This window comes from Dreissena polymorpha, chromosome 11 (assembly GCF_020536995.1).
Source record: "Dreissena polymorpha isolate Duluth1 chromosome 11, UMN_Dpol_1.0, whole genome shotgun sequence".
Classification (NCBI taxonomy): Eukaryota; Metazoa; Mollusca; class Bivalvia; order Myida; family Dreissenidae; genus Dreissena; species Dreissena polymorpha.
Genome location: NC_068365.1, coordinates 9,285,064 through 9,300,535, shown reverse-complemented (window position 1 = coordinate 9,300,535; position 15,472 = coordinate 9,285,064). Strand labels below are relative to the sequence as shown.

At 35.6% G+C, this 15,472-nt stretch overlaps 1 protein-coding gene and 1 long non-coding RNA gene across 3 annotated transcripts in view; one reads left to right on the top strand and one right to left on the bottom strand.

Moving 5' to 3' along the window:
* The first annotated feature begins 206 nt into the window (after positions 1–206).
* The window catches only part of LOC127850361 (uncharacterized), a 154,912-nt gene continuing 139,646 nt past the window's right edge, over positions 207–15,472 (top strand). Inside the window, exon 1 of one of the 2 annotated variants that reach the window (XM_052383339.1) lies at positions 207–431. Coding sequence is in view for 1 of the 2 variants with exons in the window: in XM_052383340.1 (XP_052239300.1) it covers positions 2,097–2,180 (84 nt within the window). In the remaining variant the exon portion in view is untranslated. Of the gene's footprint in view, positions 432–2,092; positions 2,181–15,472 lie in introns of those variants that run through there. The other variant, XM_052383340.1, reaches the window with a different exon arrangement.
* On the bottom strand, positions 9,013–11,574 carry LOC127850364 (uncharacterized). The gene is made up of 3 exons (XR_008035236.1): positions 11,447–11,574; positions 10,009–10,194; positions 9,013–9,594 (listed from the first exon to the last, which is right to left on the bottom strand). It is a non-coding gene; the product is annotated as an uncharacterized LOC127850364 (long non-coding RNA).

The window sequence follows — 15,472 nt, the reverse complement described above, 5'->3', positions numbered from 1 at the left end:
AGTCTGTACGCACATGCATTAAGCCCAGTTTTCTCAGAACAAGGCTCATATTATCTTGGTCACATTTTTAAATTGTGTCCTCTTGACTGCTCTCGGTAACTCCATTGTGTTTCCTGAATTACGGAAGTTAACATGTCGCGTTCTCAGAAATCTTCACAACGGAAAGAACAATGACTGTACCGGATGCTGCCGATTGATCACGCAACATCCGGAAGAGAAATGTTCAACGAGACGAAAATAATCATATGACGATGTTAAATTACCACCATATTTAACAAAGATTCCGGAGTAAATATTTGTGAATACTTGTTTTACAATTATGGACGTTGTCTGCGATATATGCCCGATTTTCGAAGTTTGGGTATGCCGCCCTTCGAGCGAAAAGTAAAGCAACGTGTACAGGCTTTCTTCCAACTTTTATAATTTGAGCTGTACGTAAGTCATATTTAATTTTATTATCGTTCACAAATAATGTTCGACTCATCGATGATATTTGTTGATAATCACAAAAGCAATAAATATCATTTCGATTCTAGCATGACTTTTTTATTATAAATTATAATGTGAATGACATTGTATCTTTATCGCGTTATTGGGGTTGTTTCACATTTCTCGTAACTTATCGGCGCTTCCCCCCCCCCCCCCCCCAAACAAAATATAAAATGTTTAAGTCATAGTTGTTCCTTGTGTGGGGTATATGTTGCGCCAATCGCGGAATATACTATTTAAATGTTTTATGAACCTTTCAAATCGTCATTAAACTGACGTGCGTCTTTGATGGACAGATGTTCATGCCCCTGTTTTCTTTCTACGTGCTTTATTTACAAAAAGATGCGGACAAGTTTTAAAACTACACCGATATGTATGCAGGCTTCCTGAAAAGGCCGGAACGCCGGTCTTGTCCGGCAAAATTCTTTACGGTCCGGCGAAATTTCTAATATCGCCAGTCCTTGTGACAGGCCAAAAAAATTGTGACTAAATACCGAAAAGTCTTATACTTGCCAAAAGAACGAAAACACCCCATTAGAATCCCTCTTTTTGTGAAATTCGAGCCTTTTTGTCATTAAGAACACTAACGCGTCACTAGTTTTTAAGAGTGCTCGACATATTACCATCTATCCAATTACAAACGTTTTAACAAAAACTACACATGAATAAATGATGTTGCTAAAGTTTCAATGGCGCTAGACAAGGCCAAAAAAGGAAGCTAAGCGATGAGGAAAAAAACAAAATCGACAGAATATGAAGCAAAACAAGTAAAAAGAACTTTTCAAAGTAGTGGAAGTCTGACAGAAATTGGCTGCATTATGACGTGTCAAAATCAATATGTTTTGTTACGTATGTTGAAACGATCCAATACAGTGCAAGTCTACTAATCAATGCGTAGTCATGTTATGTTATTTTGTTTTGAGTCTGAATATAATTAAAAGCTGTTGTCCAGCATACACTCTAATCACAAGAACACGCAAACGTTTTGTTTTACTTTATCGAGTGTACTTGTACACAGGCTGCGCATTGCAATAAATATGAGTTAAACTTTAATTAATTCTTCAATTATAAACTTACACTGTTCGGTCAGGTGAATTTTTTGTCCGGACAGGCAAACTTTTCATCAGCCTGTCCGGTTGACAGGCACTTTTTGGGACTTTTCAGGAAGCCTGATATTGCATTTATGTTTGTAAATTAAGTGCTATAACGTTGTGGAGAAATTCTTACAGCATTCTTCTACACTGCCACAGTAATTTAAAGTTTACATTTCAGCTTCGCATACAAACCTATTGAAAAGAACGTGATTAAATTGATGCAACTAACAAAGTCCGCAGTGAGCATATGCAAATCAGGGACGGCATTTGCCGCTTTGAGTTTATAGTGTACCGTAATGGAATAAGAAGCATTGATAAGACCATACAGACTGCTAATAGAACGTAAAGGTCATTTTCCAGAGATTCATAGTTACACTGACCAAACGATGGCCTTCTATAAGATCAATCTCTGACAAAACGGAATATTTGGGCTAGCATGTAAACTGAGGTATGCACATATTATATTATTCCATTTAATTATTAAAATGTATGTGTACTTGCAGGCGGTTGGAAATGGCAGATGGAGGTGTTGATCGTTGTATGTCAGAAACTGACAACGTGTCGATACACAGCAGCCTGAACAGTCGTCACTCTCGGGTAAGTTAGAAACAAAAAGCGTTTCCCAGACACAAACTCTCTACAGTCGTCGCTCACAGAAATTTCAGGTAAAAATGGGTTCCCAGAAACAGTAGTATAAATGAGTCGCGTTCTGAGAAAACTGGGCATAATGCATACAGAAATCATTTTTCCATCATCCACCACGCATATGCATACTCCTCGGCAATTATTTGCTAGTAATTTGTACGCCGAATATCGCCTGTGTGTAAAGAGATTTAATTTCTATAGGAATATAACGTGTTTATGAAGTATACAACTATATTTCCTCCATATGCGTCAAGAGTTTATCATTATTATCTACATTTACAGTGTTAGTAACGTATAAACCAATATAGAAGATATATACGGAATATTACGCTAGTCAATTGTTCCAAGAGTTTGTATCACTCGAGTGGCTTGTGTGATGACGTATCACACGAGAGGCGGAGCCTCGAGTGTGATGCGAAATAGCACAAGCCACTCGAGTGATACAAACTCTTGGAACAATTGACTAGCGCAATATTCCTTTTATTATATACAGCAACTAACGGAAACAGTTAACAATTGTATTTTTTGCTTTAACAAAACTGACAAAACAATGACTAAAACGGTACGCCATAGTTTATTTAAGACGCGTATGAATACAGTTTATGTAAATTAACGTGTAAACATTCGAACCGGGAAAACACAGGTTTCCGACACGCTTACTTTAATGCCATCGTTAATCCAATGTTTATAACAATTAAGTTGACAACTTTAATCCGATGTTTATAACAAAAACGTTGAAACAATATGCACTTCCACATCTATCTTCCATGTCTTTATCGAAACTTAGTTTAAACCACACTATTTTATTGTATTCCTATCGAAATATACATTTATGCATGATAAACACACACTCCAAAATACGTTTTGAATTCGTTCAATGTTTATAACAAATACTTTACTGTTAAAAAACACCACGTCCGACAGATCCTTAAATTCCATAGAGTTTAGATAAAACTATTGTGTTTCGTCTCAGAAATGACGTCACACGTTGTACTACGTAATACATTTCGTAATATAAAATATTTCTATTTTCGGTGCGCGTAATGTGACGTCATTAAATAGGTCGAAGTAGTCCGGCTAGTATGGTAATACGGAATTGGAAACAGCGAGTAGCGTAATACGGGATTTTTTATTTCAACGATTGATACAACCTGTATTTTGTTAAAAGCATTAAACAGGTATATAATGAAAGTAAATATTTATATGCAAACATATCATGTATTTATTTTATATACATACCAACATGTTGTTATTATAAAAACACGCATTAATATAGACGGGGCATATGCAAATAAGTAAGAAAAATATTAAAAATTAAAACTTGTCCGAGTTTTACCAAAATGCAACCTTACAATAAAATTCGGATATCCTAGAACAAAGCCCGAATAGCTAGAATATACATTGTTGAGGGTACGCATATTATATCATTCTAAGAAACATCTTAGCATGTAATAGGCATGTAGTAACCAGACATCGATGTACAAGATACAAACTGTATCTTAAACGTTTAACCCTGATATTTCCAAAGATAAATTATATGACGTTGAGAACAAACGAAATATATAGTTTGCGGTGAATTGTGAATCATGGCCGAAATAAGTAAAACGACGGAACGATCGAGAACGATGTTTTTGTTTCACATAAGAATCTATTTGAGAGAGCTCAACATGTCAAACAAGAAGTGAATGCGAGTCGATAGTGCATGAAAAGCCTATTATTAGTATATGTGTCTCATTCTTACGTTTTTATTCCATTTTATTATTGTTTAATTTGAGTTATTATGCTATGAGGTTAAATCAGTCACATTCTAAAGCTTAACTCTTCCCTACTGATTTTCGAAAAAATTGTGCCAAAAAATGCCGAAAGCATCAAACATATGAAACATATGAAACCTAATCATGTACATAACGGAACCCTCCAGACTATTATTAACCTGTGACTTATGCACGCTTTGGGTAACGTGAGCGCCAATTTCACGTGATGTCCGCTTCCGCGCAATTCAAAACAAAGAAGAACTACTAAATAACACAATCAGTGTATTTGTGTTTGGATCTAAATCCATTTATGTTAATACTTTGTACGTTATAAAACATATTTTAAGTTTTTTCCTGTATACTAGCAACTTATCTACATTTATAACATATACGATATCAATACGAAACAAACATGGCTGCGTGTGTAAAAAATGCATTACAACTGGAAATACACGACACACTATACACGTGCTTAAAATGATCAAGTCAATGACATTTACAAATAAAGATGGCTTCGCTCATGAATTAAACGTTAACGGGCATTTTTTATATTAACAAGGTTAAATAAATCATAGCAGACGATAAACAAAGTGTATCGGTAGAGATTTAAAGCTGAAATTTAAACTACGTGAAAACAAGCGGTCGAAAGTAAAGTTAACATGGGGCGGGTTATACGAGTATTGAAAATGTAGTCATAAAGTAGACGGAGTGTATTTACGAATTAAATCGGCACTATAAAATAACATAATGTGAACATGATTTCAACGAAATTTGCATGTGTAAGACAGCATATATTTAAACTGGTAACGACATTATTATTCATCATTCATGCAAATGGCGTTGTAAACAATTATGCAATGGTCCCGTGGTTGGCGTTTTCGGAGAATGGGCCCGTTTGCGGACACGGCAGCAACTCAAATGCCGGCTTACCTATGGGATGTATTCAATATAGAGCTAAATAATTCGTACTCGCAGGCATTTCTAAAAACACGCAATAAGCATATATAACGGCGATATGTTCATTTAATAAATTCAGGGAGTTGTATAGGTCAGCTGTAGTATGGCCAGCTCTCGGGGTTGTCATTTTAGCATAGGATTAACGTATGGTACTGCATTTCGGACATATTTTTTGTAAGCGAAATACTTCAGGGCGGTCAGAGGCAAAGGCATGTCGTGGATAAGAGACCCATATATCGATGTTTATGTTATGTTCGATTCTGCCTATGGTCGCTCATGATAAGCTTGAATCTGTATTGGCCAAGAATATCTCTACGTTGGAATTTATTATCGTTTATTCAGAATCAGCAAATTAGAATCTATGAAATATATTAAAAGGGCATTTCCGGCAAGCATAATAGTATCGAAAAACACCAGGTTTTTCAGAAATGATGGCGTTCACTTATCTGACGTCGGACTCGAAATATATATTTAGATTCGTTTGCCGAGTGTTTATTAAAATTAGTTTTAAACATGTCATAGAATTTGGGGGAAAATAAATCAATTTATTTTTGTGGGGGAAATTCTATGTCTTGGAGGTGATCGGAACCATTAAAATTATAAATAGGTTACTATATATTGATGTACATACGTCCGGGGGAGGTAAATATAGCATTTTGTTGCCACCTATCACGTAGTGCTCGTATGTGTGAGGATGGCAGGAATGCTTTCAAAATTATTTTCGGGATAGTATGGGTGTTCTAGTACTCGCTCGATGGCACGGCGTGCTTAGGCGTACATGGAATAGCTCTTTTTGGCTTGAAAACCTACGGTACGGCGTACCGAGGATTTATTTGGCCGGTTGCGGATGGCCTTAGCGATTGCGCATGTATGTTATGTTGCACGGTCGGGCGTACCGAGAATTTATTTGGCCGGTTTCGGATGGCCTTAGCGATTGCGCATGTATGTTATGTTGCACGGTACGGCGTACCGAGAATTTATTTGGCCGGTTGCGGATGGCCTTAGCGATTGCGCATGTATAATATCTATTTCCGAACCACCAACGTGTTCGTTGAAATAGGAATTGCATACATTTGCAAAATAACATAAAATGGTGTGGATTGTCTGTTGGCGATTATTGCATAAACGTGAAGCTAAATCAATAGTGCAACTGGGGTTGGGGCTATCTTTAGGGCAGTACTTCCGGTCGCCTCCTCGACATGACTCAGTTATAGTGCTAGTCTATAGCTGAGGTTTATTTACTCTAGTGCTAGTCTGGTGTAAATTAAATTCCGCCATTTGGCCATTTAATTCCATTTATATTTTCGTATTGTTCCTCTTATATGTTTTCTATTGTTCAACTATAGAATATAAAATGTGTTTACGTAAAGTATCACATTAAAACATTATAATAAATATGATTGACAAAGCTGGCTTTTCTTGTAATTATTCATCAGCCCTTGCTTTTGTTAATAAATTCGCGTAGAACAAAGTGGATGTCGCCAAAAGATCAGGGATCAATTTGATAAGTTGGCTACTGTAACCGAACGTGCATGACATAGACAAATGGTAAAGGACGGTTACACTTTGTAATCCGAATAACTCTAACCGGATGAATGAATCGAATCTTGGTTAACGAATGGGGTACTGAGCTGCTTTATGAAATAACAAAAAACAAAATACATATAATAACAAAATACATATAATAATGTTCATATCAATACACCAAATTAGCGCAACTATTATTTCACATTACGGATAGCGACTTTGACGGTAAACCTCTACAGGCCCGTACCCAGGCACTGGGCCCAGGGGCCCGCCCCCCCCCCAAAGCTGGCTGTCGAGTTTTGATTTTTTAATAATGGGCCAACTGCAAATTTTCTCACATGAAAGGGCCCACAGTACACTTCCCTGCAATACAAATGTGCAGATTTGTTTTATTGCCCCTGATACACAAGGGGATTAGCGCTATTTACTCGCCAGTGGAGATAAGCCCCTAGGCATTGTTTTCTTATCACCTTGTATACACATCCCCGATCTGTCAATTACCAATTGTGCTCAATGCTTCATCTTTTGATGGTGGGTGAAAAACGTCTTTTGATTGGACAAGGAAAGAGAAACAGCGAATGGATGGAACTGATACAGAAGGTCGTAGGTCTAATAGTGTTTTCTCTTTTGAATTTTTAGAGTCATAGCTTATTAAACATTTCTGTGAAAACTGTCTTGTAGATGATAAACATTTTATAATGAATTTACTTTGAAATTTTATATAGAGGAGGATTGATTTCAAAGAGAAAATACTAGTAGGTTATATGTCAGTTACTGACATATAACCATAGTAGTATTTTCTCTTTGAAATCAAACCTCCTCTACAGTCACACTTTATGTTACATTTCATAATAAAAGTTTTTTAGTTTCAAAGGTTGCTTTTACTTCTTTATAAAGTGTAATACACTTCTGAAATCTAAAGCTTTAAACATGTGTGTGAATTTCACACCAAGGGGTCGTTGGTAAAGCATGTCACGCTTTTTTTTACCATTTTTACCCCGGCATGTCACAAACTGTTACAAAATCTTGGACCCCCTTCCCTAAAGTATGTCACAAACTCACACTTTCGAACATTTTTTTTAAAATTAATACTTAATTTAAATTTAATCTAAAACTCAATTCACTATTAAACCGTATTATAATTTCACTTACCGGTAAAAGAACTATCACATTACAGGCTTTTATAACTGTAGGGTTGTTACGATGAGCAGTATGAATATTTATCCACGTGTTAACCTCTATTAAAAACGTAATTATAATTTAGATTTTCTTTCAACCCTTTACTAACTAAAAATGGAACAGTCCAATTATTTTGTCATTAAAATCTGTGCGGAGGCTGTGCCTATTGAATAAGCCGGCTCAGCCAAGTTGCCTATTAAGCATTCGAACAACAGAATCAGGAGATACGCAATTCGTCTTATTTTGACATAAAACTAATTCAAATTTTTCACAAATTTTTGAAAATTATTTTTAAATTCTACTAAAGAAATAATAAATAAATTATACATTTTTTTTAAATAAATGTGTGACATCACACATGGCCTGACTCCCCTCCCCCATGTCACAAACTGTCACTTTCTTACTCACCCTCCCCACACCTGGAGCGTGACATACTTTATGGACGGCCCGTAATGGTTAAAGCTTTAGACTTTAGAAAGGTGCTGATTTACTTGTTATATATCCTTAAATTTATAACACAACATATGTTTCTATATGCATTAAAATTCACCTTGAACAGTGCCTAATAAAAACAAGAGGGCCATGATGGCCCTGTATCGCTCCACTGTTTTTTTCTTTGCGAAAAAAACGTGTAATGCGCATGGGTTGAAATGTACTCAAGCATGTGACTTTCTCTTTCTATCCCTCGTCCCACTGGGCGCATCAAGTTGGAAGGGTGAGCATTTTTATATATGGAAAAAGTTACTACCGTGTTAACTAAACAGACAAAAAAGCCCGGGAATTGTTGCACAGGTCCTTTGCTTATAACGTAGGTACATTTATCTCTCCAAAAGATATTGTCGTTCTTTCTATTTCACATATTTTTAGATGCTAAAGATCAAATCTAAGCATTTGATTTGAAACAGATTCACAAGACCCATAGGAATCAAAATGCCTTAACCCTTTACCAAACAACACATTTTGGACTTTCCCAATTTGAAAGAGGTTGCAGACGTCAATTGAATTAAAATGGAATATGAAGGAAATGATCAGGTAGGGTAGAAATAATTGTGATATAGAGAATATATGGTTGGTGACTTTTGATATCATGTGATATAAGACGAGTCTGATATGGCGTAGGAAAAGGCGAGGCTTGCCACAACAGCGCATTTACGTTGGAGACGCTGACATGATATTTTAAAGTGTTATCGGATACCCATCCGATAACAGTTTTAAGCTCCGCCCATCAATATCCGTTTTAAAACTCCGCCCATATTTGGATTACTCAATGATTTTTTTTAGCGTTCCATGTTTTAGCCCCGCCCATTCTGAGAACTACTTTTTTGTAGGCGTGGTATGTCGCTTCTTTGATTTAAATGGAAACAAACAGCGATTCATATTTTATTCAGAAGTTAGAACATTAATAAACAATAAGTTGTTTTTTTAAACAAAACTAACACTTTATTAAGTATATATCTATAGGGAAATATAAATTAAATGAGCATTAATCAATGAAAAAAAATTAAACAAATACAAATGTGCACCGCTAGCCTACCATTCATTGGCTGCAGATGAACACAATTTAAAACAGTAATGATAAACATTTAAAACGTAACACAAATATACTTAACACGTTTTAAATAAAATATGACAGATTTGATCAAGTTAAAGAAGAATTTATGACAAATATTCACTAAACATCTCGTCTAAGATTATATAAAAAAAAAATAACTAATACTTTACAAATGCTTTCCTTTTTTGTGTCATTCTTATAAAAAGCAAGGCAAACAGGTGAATAGCATACACAATGAATTAACATTGACAAAGTAAAATAATTAATACTTGATTGAGATGCTTTGCTAATGCCTGCCATGCCTAATAATACATGACAATTACAAGTGTCTGAAATCAAACTTTCACAAAAAAATGATTCTATCTCCACAATCAAACAGGAAATTTGTGTGGTCAACCTGAAAATAAAATAAAGATTCCTTTAGAAAAAAAAACATCATCAAACATTCATTGCAAAACTGCTTTAACCCTTTCAGTGCTGGAACCAAATTTTGAAGGCCTTTGCAAACAGTTTGGATCCAGATGAGACGCCACAAAACGTGGCGTCTCATCTGGATCCAAACTGTTTGCTATTCTGATAGTAATCTTTGAAAAAAATGAAGAAAATGCTTATTTTACAAATTCAGCAGACGACATTTTAGCAGACGACAAATTTCCCAGCATGCAAAGGGTTAAAAATAAAAATCCAGATATATAATTTGTATTAAAATTTAAACTTTATAAATATAGTGACATATAGATTTATAACATGTTCAGATAAAACAATTACATAAATACTCTCAAAAATAAATTTGTCGACAAAAAAGTATTACCTTTCCGACAAATTAATTAGATGGGTTGATGTGAAGCTGTGCCGGGATGCAGTTGGGGGGGGGGAATATCTGGAGTTGGTTGAGAGGCAGAGAAAGACTCGGACAAGTGCAACTGACGCGGGTAGAACTGTGCCGCCAAGAATTTTGGTAGATATCATCACCCATGGAATGTGTGGTCGCAACTTTCTGCCATTAAAAGAAAAACATTTCATATTATAATAAAATAAAACAAATCCAACAGGAGATAACATTTCAAAATAGAGTGTTTTAATAACATTTTTATGGCACAACTTGAACAAATTACAACTTTAATAGACACAATATTATTAATACAAAATGAAAATGTATAAACTCCACTTTATATAAAAATAATTAAGAATTTCTTTTAACTTAAAATATTTTTATTATAGACTCGGGGCTTTTTTTGCTTATTAAGGGAATATGTGTTTGCTTTCCTAATTTGAGAAATTTGCGACTCAAATTTTCACAATTTAAAGAAGTTCGGGACTCAAATTTTCACAATTTAAAAAAAGTTTGCAACTCATTTTTTCACAATGTTGATCTGTGGGCGACACAATTTTGAACAGTTTTCGACACATGTTTTCAAAAAAGTTGCACAGCGCGCAACTCATTTGTTCACAGTTTTCAACAGTGAATTTTTTTATGAACAGTAAGTGACTCAATTTGTTCACAATTTTGAACAGTGTGCAACTCATTTTTTTAAATTGTGAACAGTGCGCGACTCATTTTTCCATCATGTTGAATAAACAGTGCGCGACTCCTTTGTTTTCCAAATTTTGAACAGTGCGCGACTCATTTTTACAAATTTTGAACAATGCGCAACTCATGTGTTTTCACAATTTGAAGAGTTTGTGACTTATTTTTTTGTAATTTTGAATGAACAGTGCCCCACAAAATTGTCCCCCATTTTTGAACAGTGCGCAAATGATTATTCCAAATTTTGAACAGCGCGTGACATGATTTTTTCACAATTTTGAACAGTGCGCAACTCATTTTTCCACAATTTTGAATGAACAGTGCATGACATATTTTTTTGCAAAAATATGAACAGTGAGCAACTCATTTTACAAATTTTGTACAGCGTGTGACTCATTTTTTCAAAATTTAATTTATGAAAAGTATGCGACTCATTTTCCCACAATTTTGTAATCATAATGAACAGTGGGCAACTAATGTTTCCCACAATTTTGAACAGTGCGCGACTCATTTTTTCAAATTTTGGTACAGTGCCTGTCTCATTTATTCACAATTTCGAACAGTGCGCAACTCATTTTTCCACAATTTTGAATAAACAGTTCGCGACAGTAGAACAACTGGCACTGATCATTGGTTCATCAGCATGAGAATGGTTGTAAAAAAATGGCACAAATAATGAAACATGTGTGTTTAAGCATGCATACATAACAATGAAACTTACCAACCACTCGGCCAGGAAACATATGGTGCAGAAGCTGCGGGATTCAGCATGCTCTCCCACTGATATTATGCAGATCAGTGGTCAAACTGGCAGTCAACTTATGTTGTGATTTCCCAATTGTGAAGATAAATCCTCAGCAATCTCCAAACACAAACATGTTCATTTATTGTCAGTCAAACAGCAATTAATCCATCATGTCACCCTGACAGTCTCAAAACACGATGCAAAACCAAAGCATTTTCGTTTCGTCTAACACACAGCTGGTAACGTCGCTGAATATTGCACAAAAGCAGCTTCATTATGAAGTTCCAGCGACTCGAAATACACGTTCCCCACCCACTTTGATTTCGCACGTGAAGGCCTGTTTTTTGGGGAAAACTGTGAACATCTCACAACTAAACGTATATTACGGAGATGGACAAGTTGAAAAATAAATCACTCTTATCACTTCCAAATTGCACACTACGTTAAAATCCCGTTCCATTTGATTATTGTATTTATTGTTTGAAATTTTCACTCTACACATTCGCTTTGAAAATAGCGGTTGGTGTGTACTCTTGGAAGTACATGTCGAATGTTTTATTGTAAAAAATATTGGTATTGTGTTTTTAGTGCAGAAATTGTTCTTTTAAGTTTCGATTTCTCGCTTTAGTTTTTGTATTATGTACGTTTTAATTTGATTGATTGTTGCTTACTTTCTAACTATTTTTTATGTGTAAATATATATGCATAGACGCTAGCGGATGTAATCAGCAGGTTGCTACTAATTTGCATATTTATCAATGAATTTAGCGGTTGTTTGTTTTTGTTTGTTTTGTGAATATTTTCTTATTTACTTTAAAATGTGGCATAATAAAAAAGGAGAAATTGCTCATCAACCCACACATCCCTAAGACCAACAGGCCTGAGAATATTATGATAATCTAAAGATTATTTCTTTATATTTATAAATGTATTTAATTAAGTAATACATTTGACTTCTAAGATCAATTCATAACTTGTATTAATAAAATTATAAAATGGTCAGAAATATATATGGATTGTTGAGCAATTGACAATCATTTCAACAATTCATGATCAGTCACTATTCACAAATGGAACAATGAATCATTAGTTATTAAAAAGCAGCATATACGATAGTTAAGAACATTGCACTTCATTAATTTCAACACCTTCTCTTGGATACAAAGTTTGAGTTTACCGTGCAGTATCATATATTGACTTTCCTTGAAATAATTATGTTCATGGAAGTTGTGTTTTTAAAATCAATAATATATTATTAAACTGGTTTTAACACTACAAAAAAGACATGAAATTAACATGTCATCCAAAATATTTTCATCCGGATATATGGTCACTTTCGACATATTTAAATAAAACCCGACTTTTTTCAGTTTATATGAAAAAAATTCATAACACATGTTCTTACTTCAATGCCTTTGTAAGCAGTCACCATCTGACCTAAAATGGCACTGACAGGGTTTTATCTCATGTTTACAAGATGTTGATGTTGTTGTTGGTCACAGCCAAACGGCCGAAGTAATCTCCACTGGTAAACGTCATATGTTCAGTTTTGTGACCCCCGGGGCCGGGTCAAATTTGAGCCCAGGGGCATAATTTGAACAAATTTGGTAGAGGGCTATTAGATATCACTACATACCAAATTTAGTAGCCCTAGGCTCTATAATTAAGAACAAGAAGATTTTTAAAGTTTGCACAAAATAGGCCTTATTTAAGCATATGTTCATTTTTGTGACCCCTGGGGCAAGGTCAAATTTGTTCCTAGGGTCATAATTTGAACAAACTAGGTAGAGAACTATTAGATGTCACTACCTACCGAATTTGGTAGAAATAGGCCCAATGGTTATGGACAAGATTTTTATAGTTTGCACAAAATGGGCCTTATATAAGCATATGTTCAATTTTGTGACCCCTGGGGAACGGTCAAATTTGATCCCAGGGGCTTAATTTGAACAAACTTGGTAGAGGACTATAAGATGTCATTACAAACCAAATTTGGTAGCCCTATGCCATACAGTTATGGACAAGAAGATTTTTAAAGTTTGCACAAAATAGGCCTTATATAAGCAAATTTTCGATTTTTTGACCCCCCAGGGCAGGGTCAAATTTGACCCCAGGGGCATAATTTGAACAAACTTGGTAGAGGACTATAAGATGTCACTACATACCAAATTTGGTAGCCCTAGGCCAAATGGTTATGGACGAGAAGATTTTTAAAGTTTTCACAAAATAGGCCTTATATAAGCAAATTTTCAATTTTTTGACCCCTTGGGGCAGGGTCAAATTTGACCCCAGGGGCATAATTTGAACACACTTGGTAGAGGACTATAAGATGTCACTACATACCAAATTTGGTAGCCCTTGGCCCAATGGTTATGGACAAGAAGATTTTTAAAGTTTACAGTAAATAGGCCTTATGTAAGCAAATGTTCAATTTTTTGACCTCCCGGGGCAGGGTCAAATTAGACCCCAGGGGCATAATTTGAACAAACTTGATAGAGGACAATAAGATGTCACTACATACAAAATTTGGTAGCCCTAGGCCCAATGGTTATGGACAAGAAGATTTTTAAAGTTTGCACAAAATAGGCCTTATATAAGCAAATTTTCATTTTTTTAACCCCCTGGGGCAGGGTCAAATTTGACCCCAGGGGCATAATTTGAACAAACTTGGTAGAAGACTATAAGATGTCACTACATAGCAAATTTAGTAGCCCTAGGCCCAATGGTTATGGAAAAGAAGATTTTTAAAGTTTGTACAAAATAGGCCTTATATAAGCAAATTTTCAATTTTTTAACCCCGCGGGGCAGGGTCAAATTTGACACCAGGGACATAATTTGAACAAACTTGATAGAGGACAATAAGATGTCACTACATACAAAATTTGGTAGCCCTAGGCCCAATGGTTATTGACAAGAAGATTTTTAAAGTTTGCACAAAATAGGCCTTATATAAGCAAATTTTCAATTTTTTTAACCCCCTGGGGCAGGGTCAAATTTGACCCCAGGGGCATAATTTGAACAAACTTGGTAGAAGACTATAAGATGTCACTACATAGCAAATTTAGTAGCCCTAGGCCCAATTGTTATGGTAAAGAAGATTTTTAAAGTTTGTACAAAATAGGCCTTATATAAGCAAATTTTCAATTTTTTAACCCCCCGGGGCAGGGTCAAATTTGACACCAGGGGCATAATTTGAACAAACTTGGTAGAGGACTATAAGATGTCACTACATACCAAATTTGGTAGTGCTAGGCCCAATGGTTATGGACAAGAAGATTTTTAAAGCTTGCACAAAATAGGCCTTATATAAGCAAATTTTCAATTTTTTAACCCCCGGGGCAGGGTCAAATTTGACCCCAGGGGCATAATTTGAATAAACTTGGTAGAGGACAATAAGATGTCACTACATACCAAATTTTGTAGCCCTATGCCATACGGTTATGGACAAGAAGATTTTTAAAGTTTGCACAAATAGGCCTTATATAAGCAAATTTTCAATGTTTGACCCCCCGGGGCAGGGTCAAATTTAACCCCAGGGGCATAATTTGAACAAACTTGGTAGAGGACTATAAGATGTCACTACATAGCAAATTTGGTAGCCCTAGGCCCAATGGTTATGGACAAGAAGATTTTTAAAGTTTGCACAAAATAGGCCTTATATAAGCAAATTTTCAATTTTTTGACCCCCCGGGGCAAGGTCAAATTTGACCCCAGGGGCATAATTTGAACAAATTTGAAAGAGGTTCACCACAGAAACATTCCTGAGAAATTTCATCAGATATGGACGAGTAATTTAGGACAAGAAGATGTTTAAAGAAAAAGTTAACGCACGCACGCACGGACGCACACACGACGGACACAGGACCATGACATAAGCCCCGCTGGCCTTTGGCCAGTGGAGCTAAAAATCTATTCGGGAGGGGCAACCCCTCACGCACCCTCCCCGTTTGGGCCCCCCAGTCAACATTTCCCGGGTACGGCCCTGCTCTATAGTTTTACATC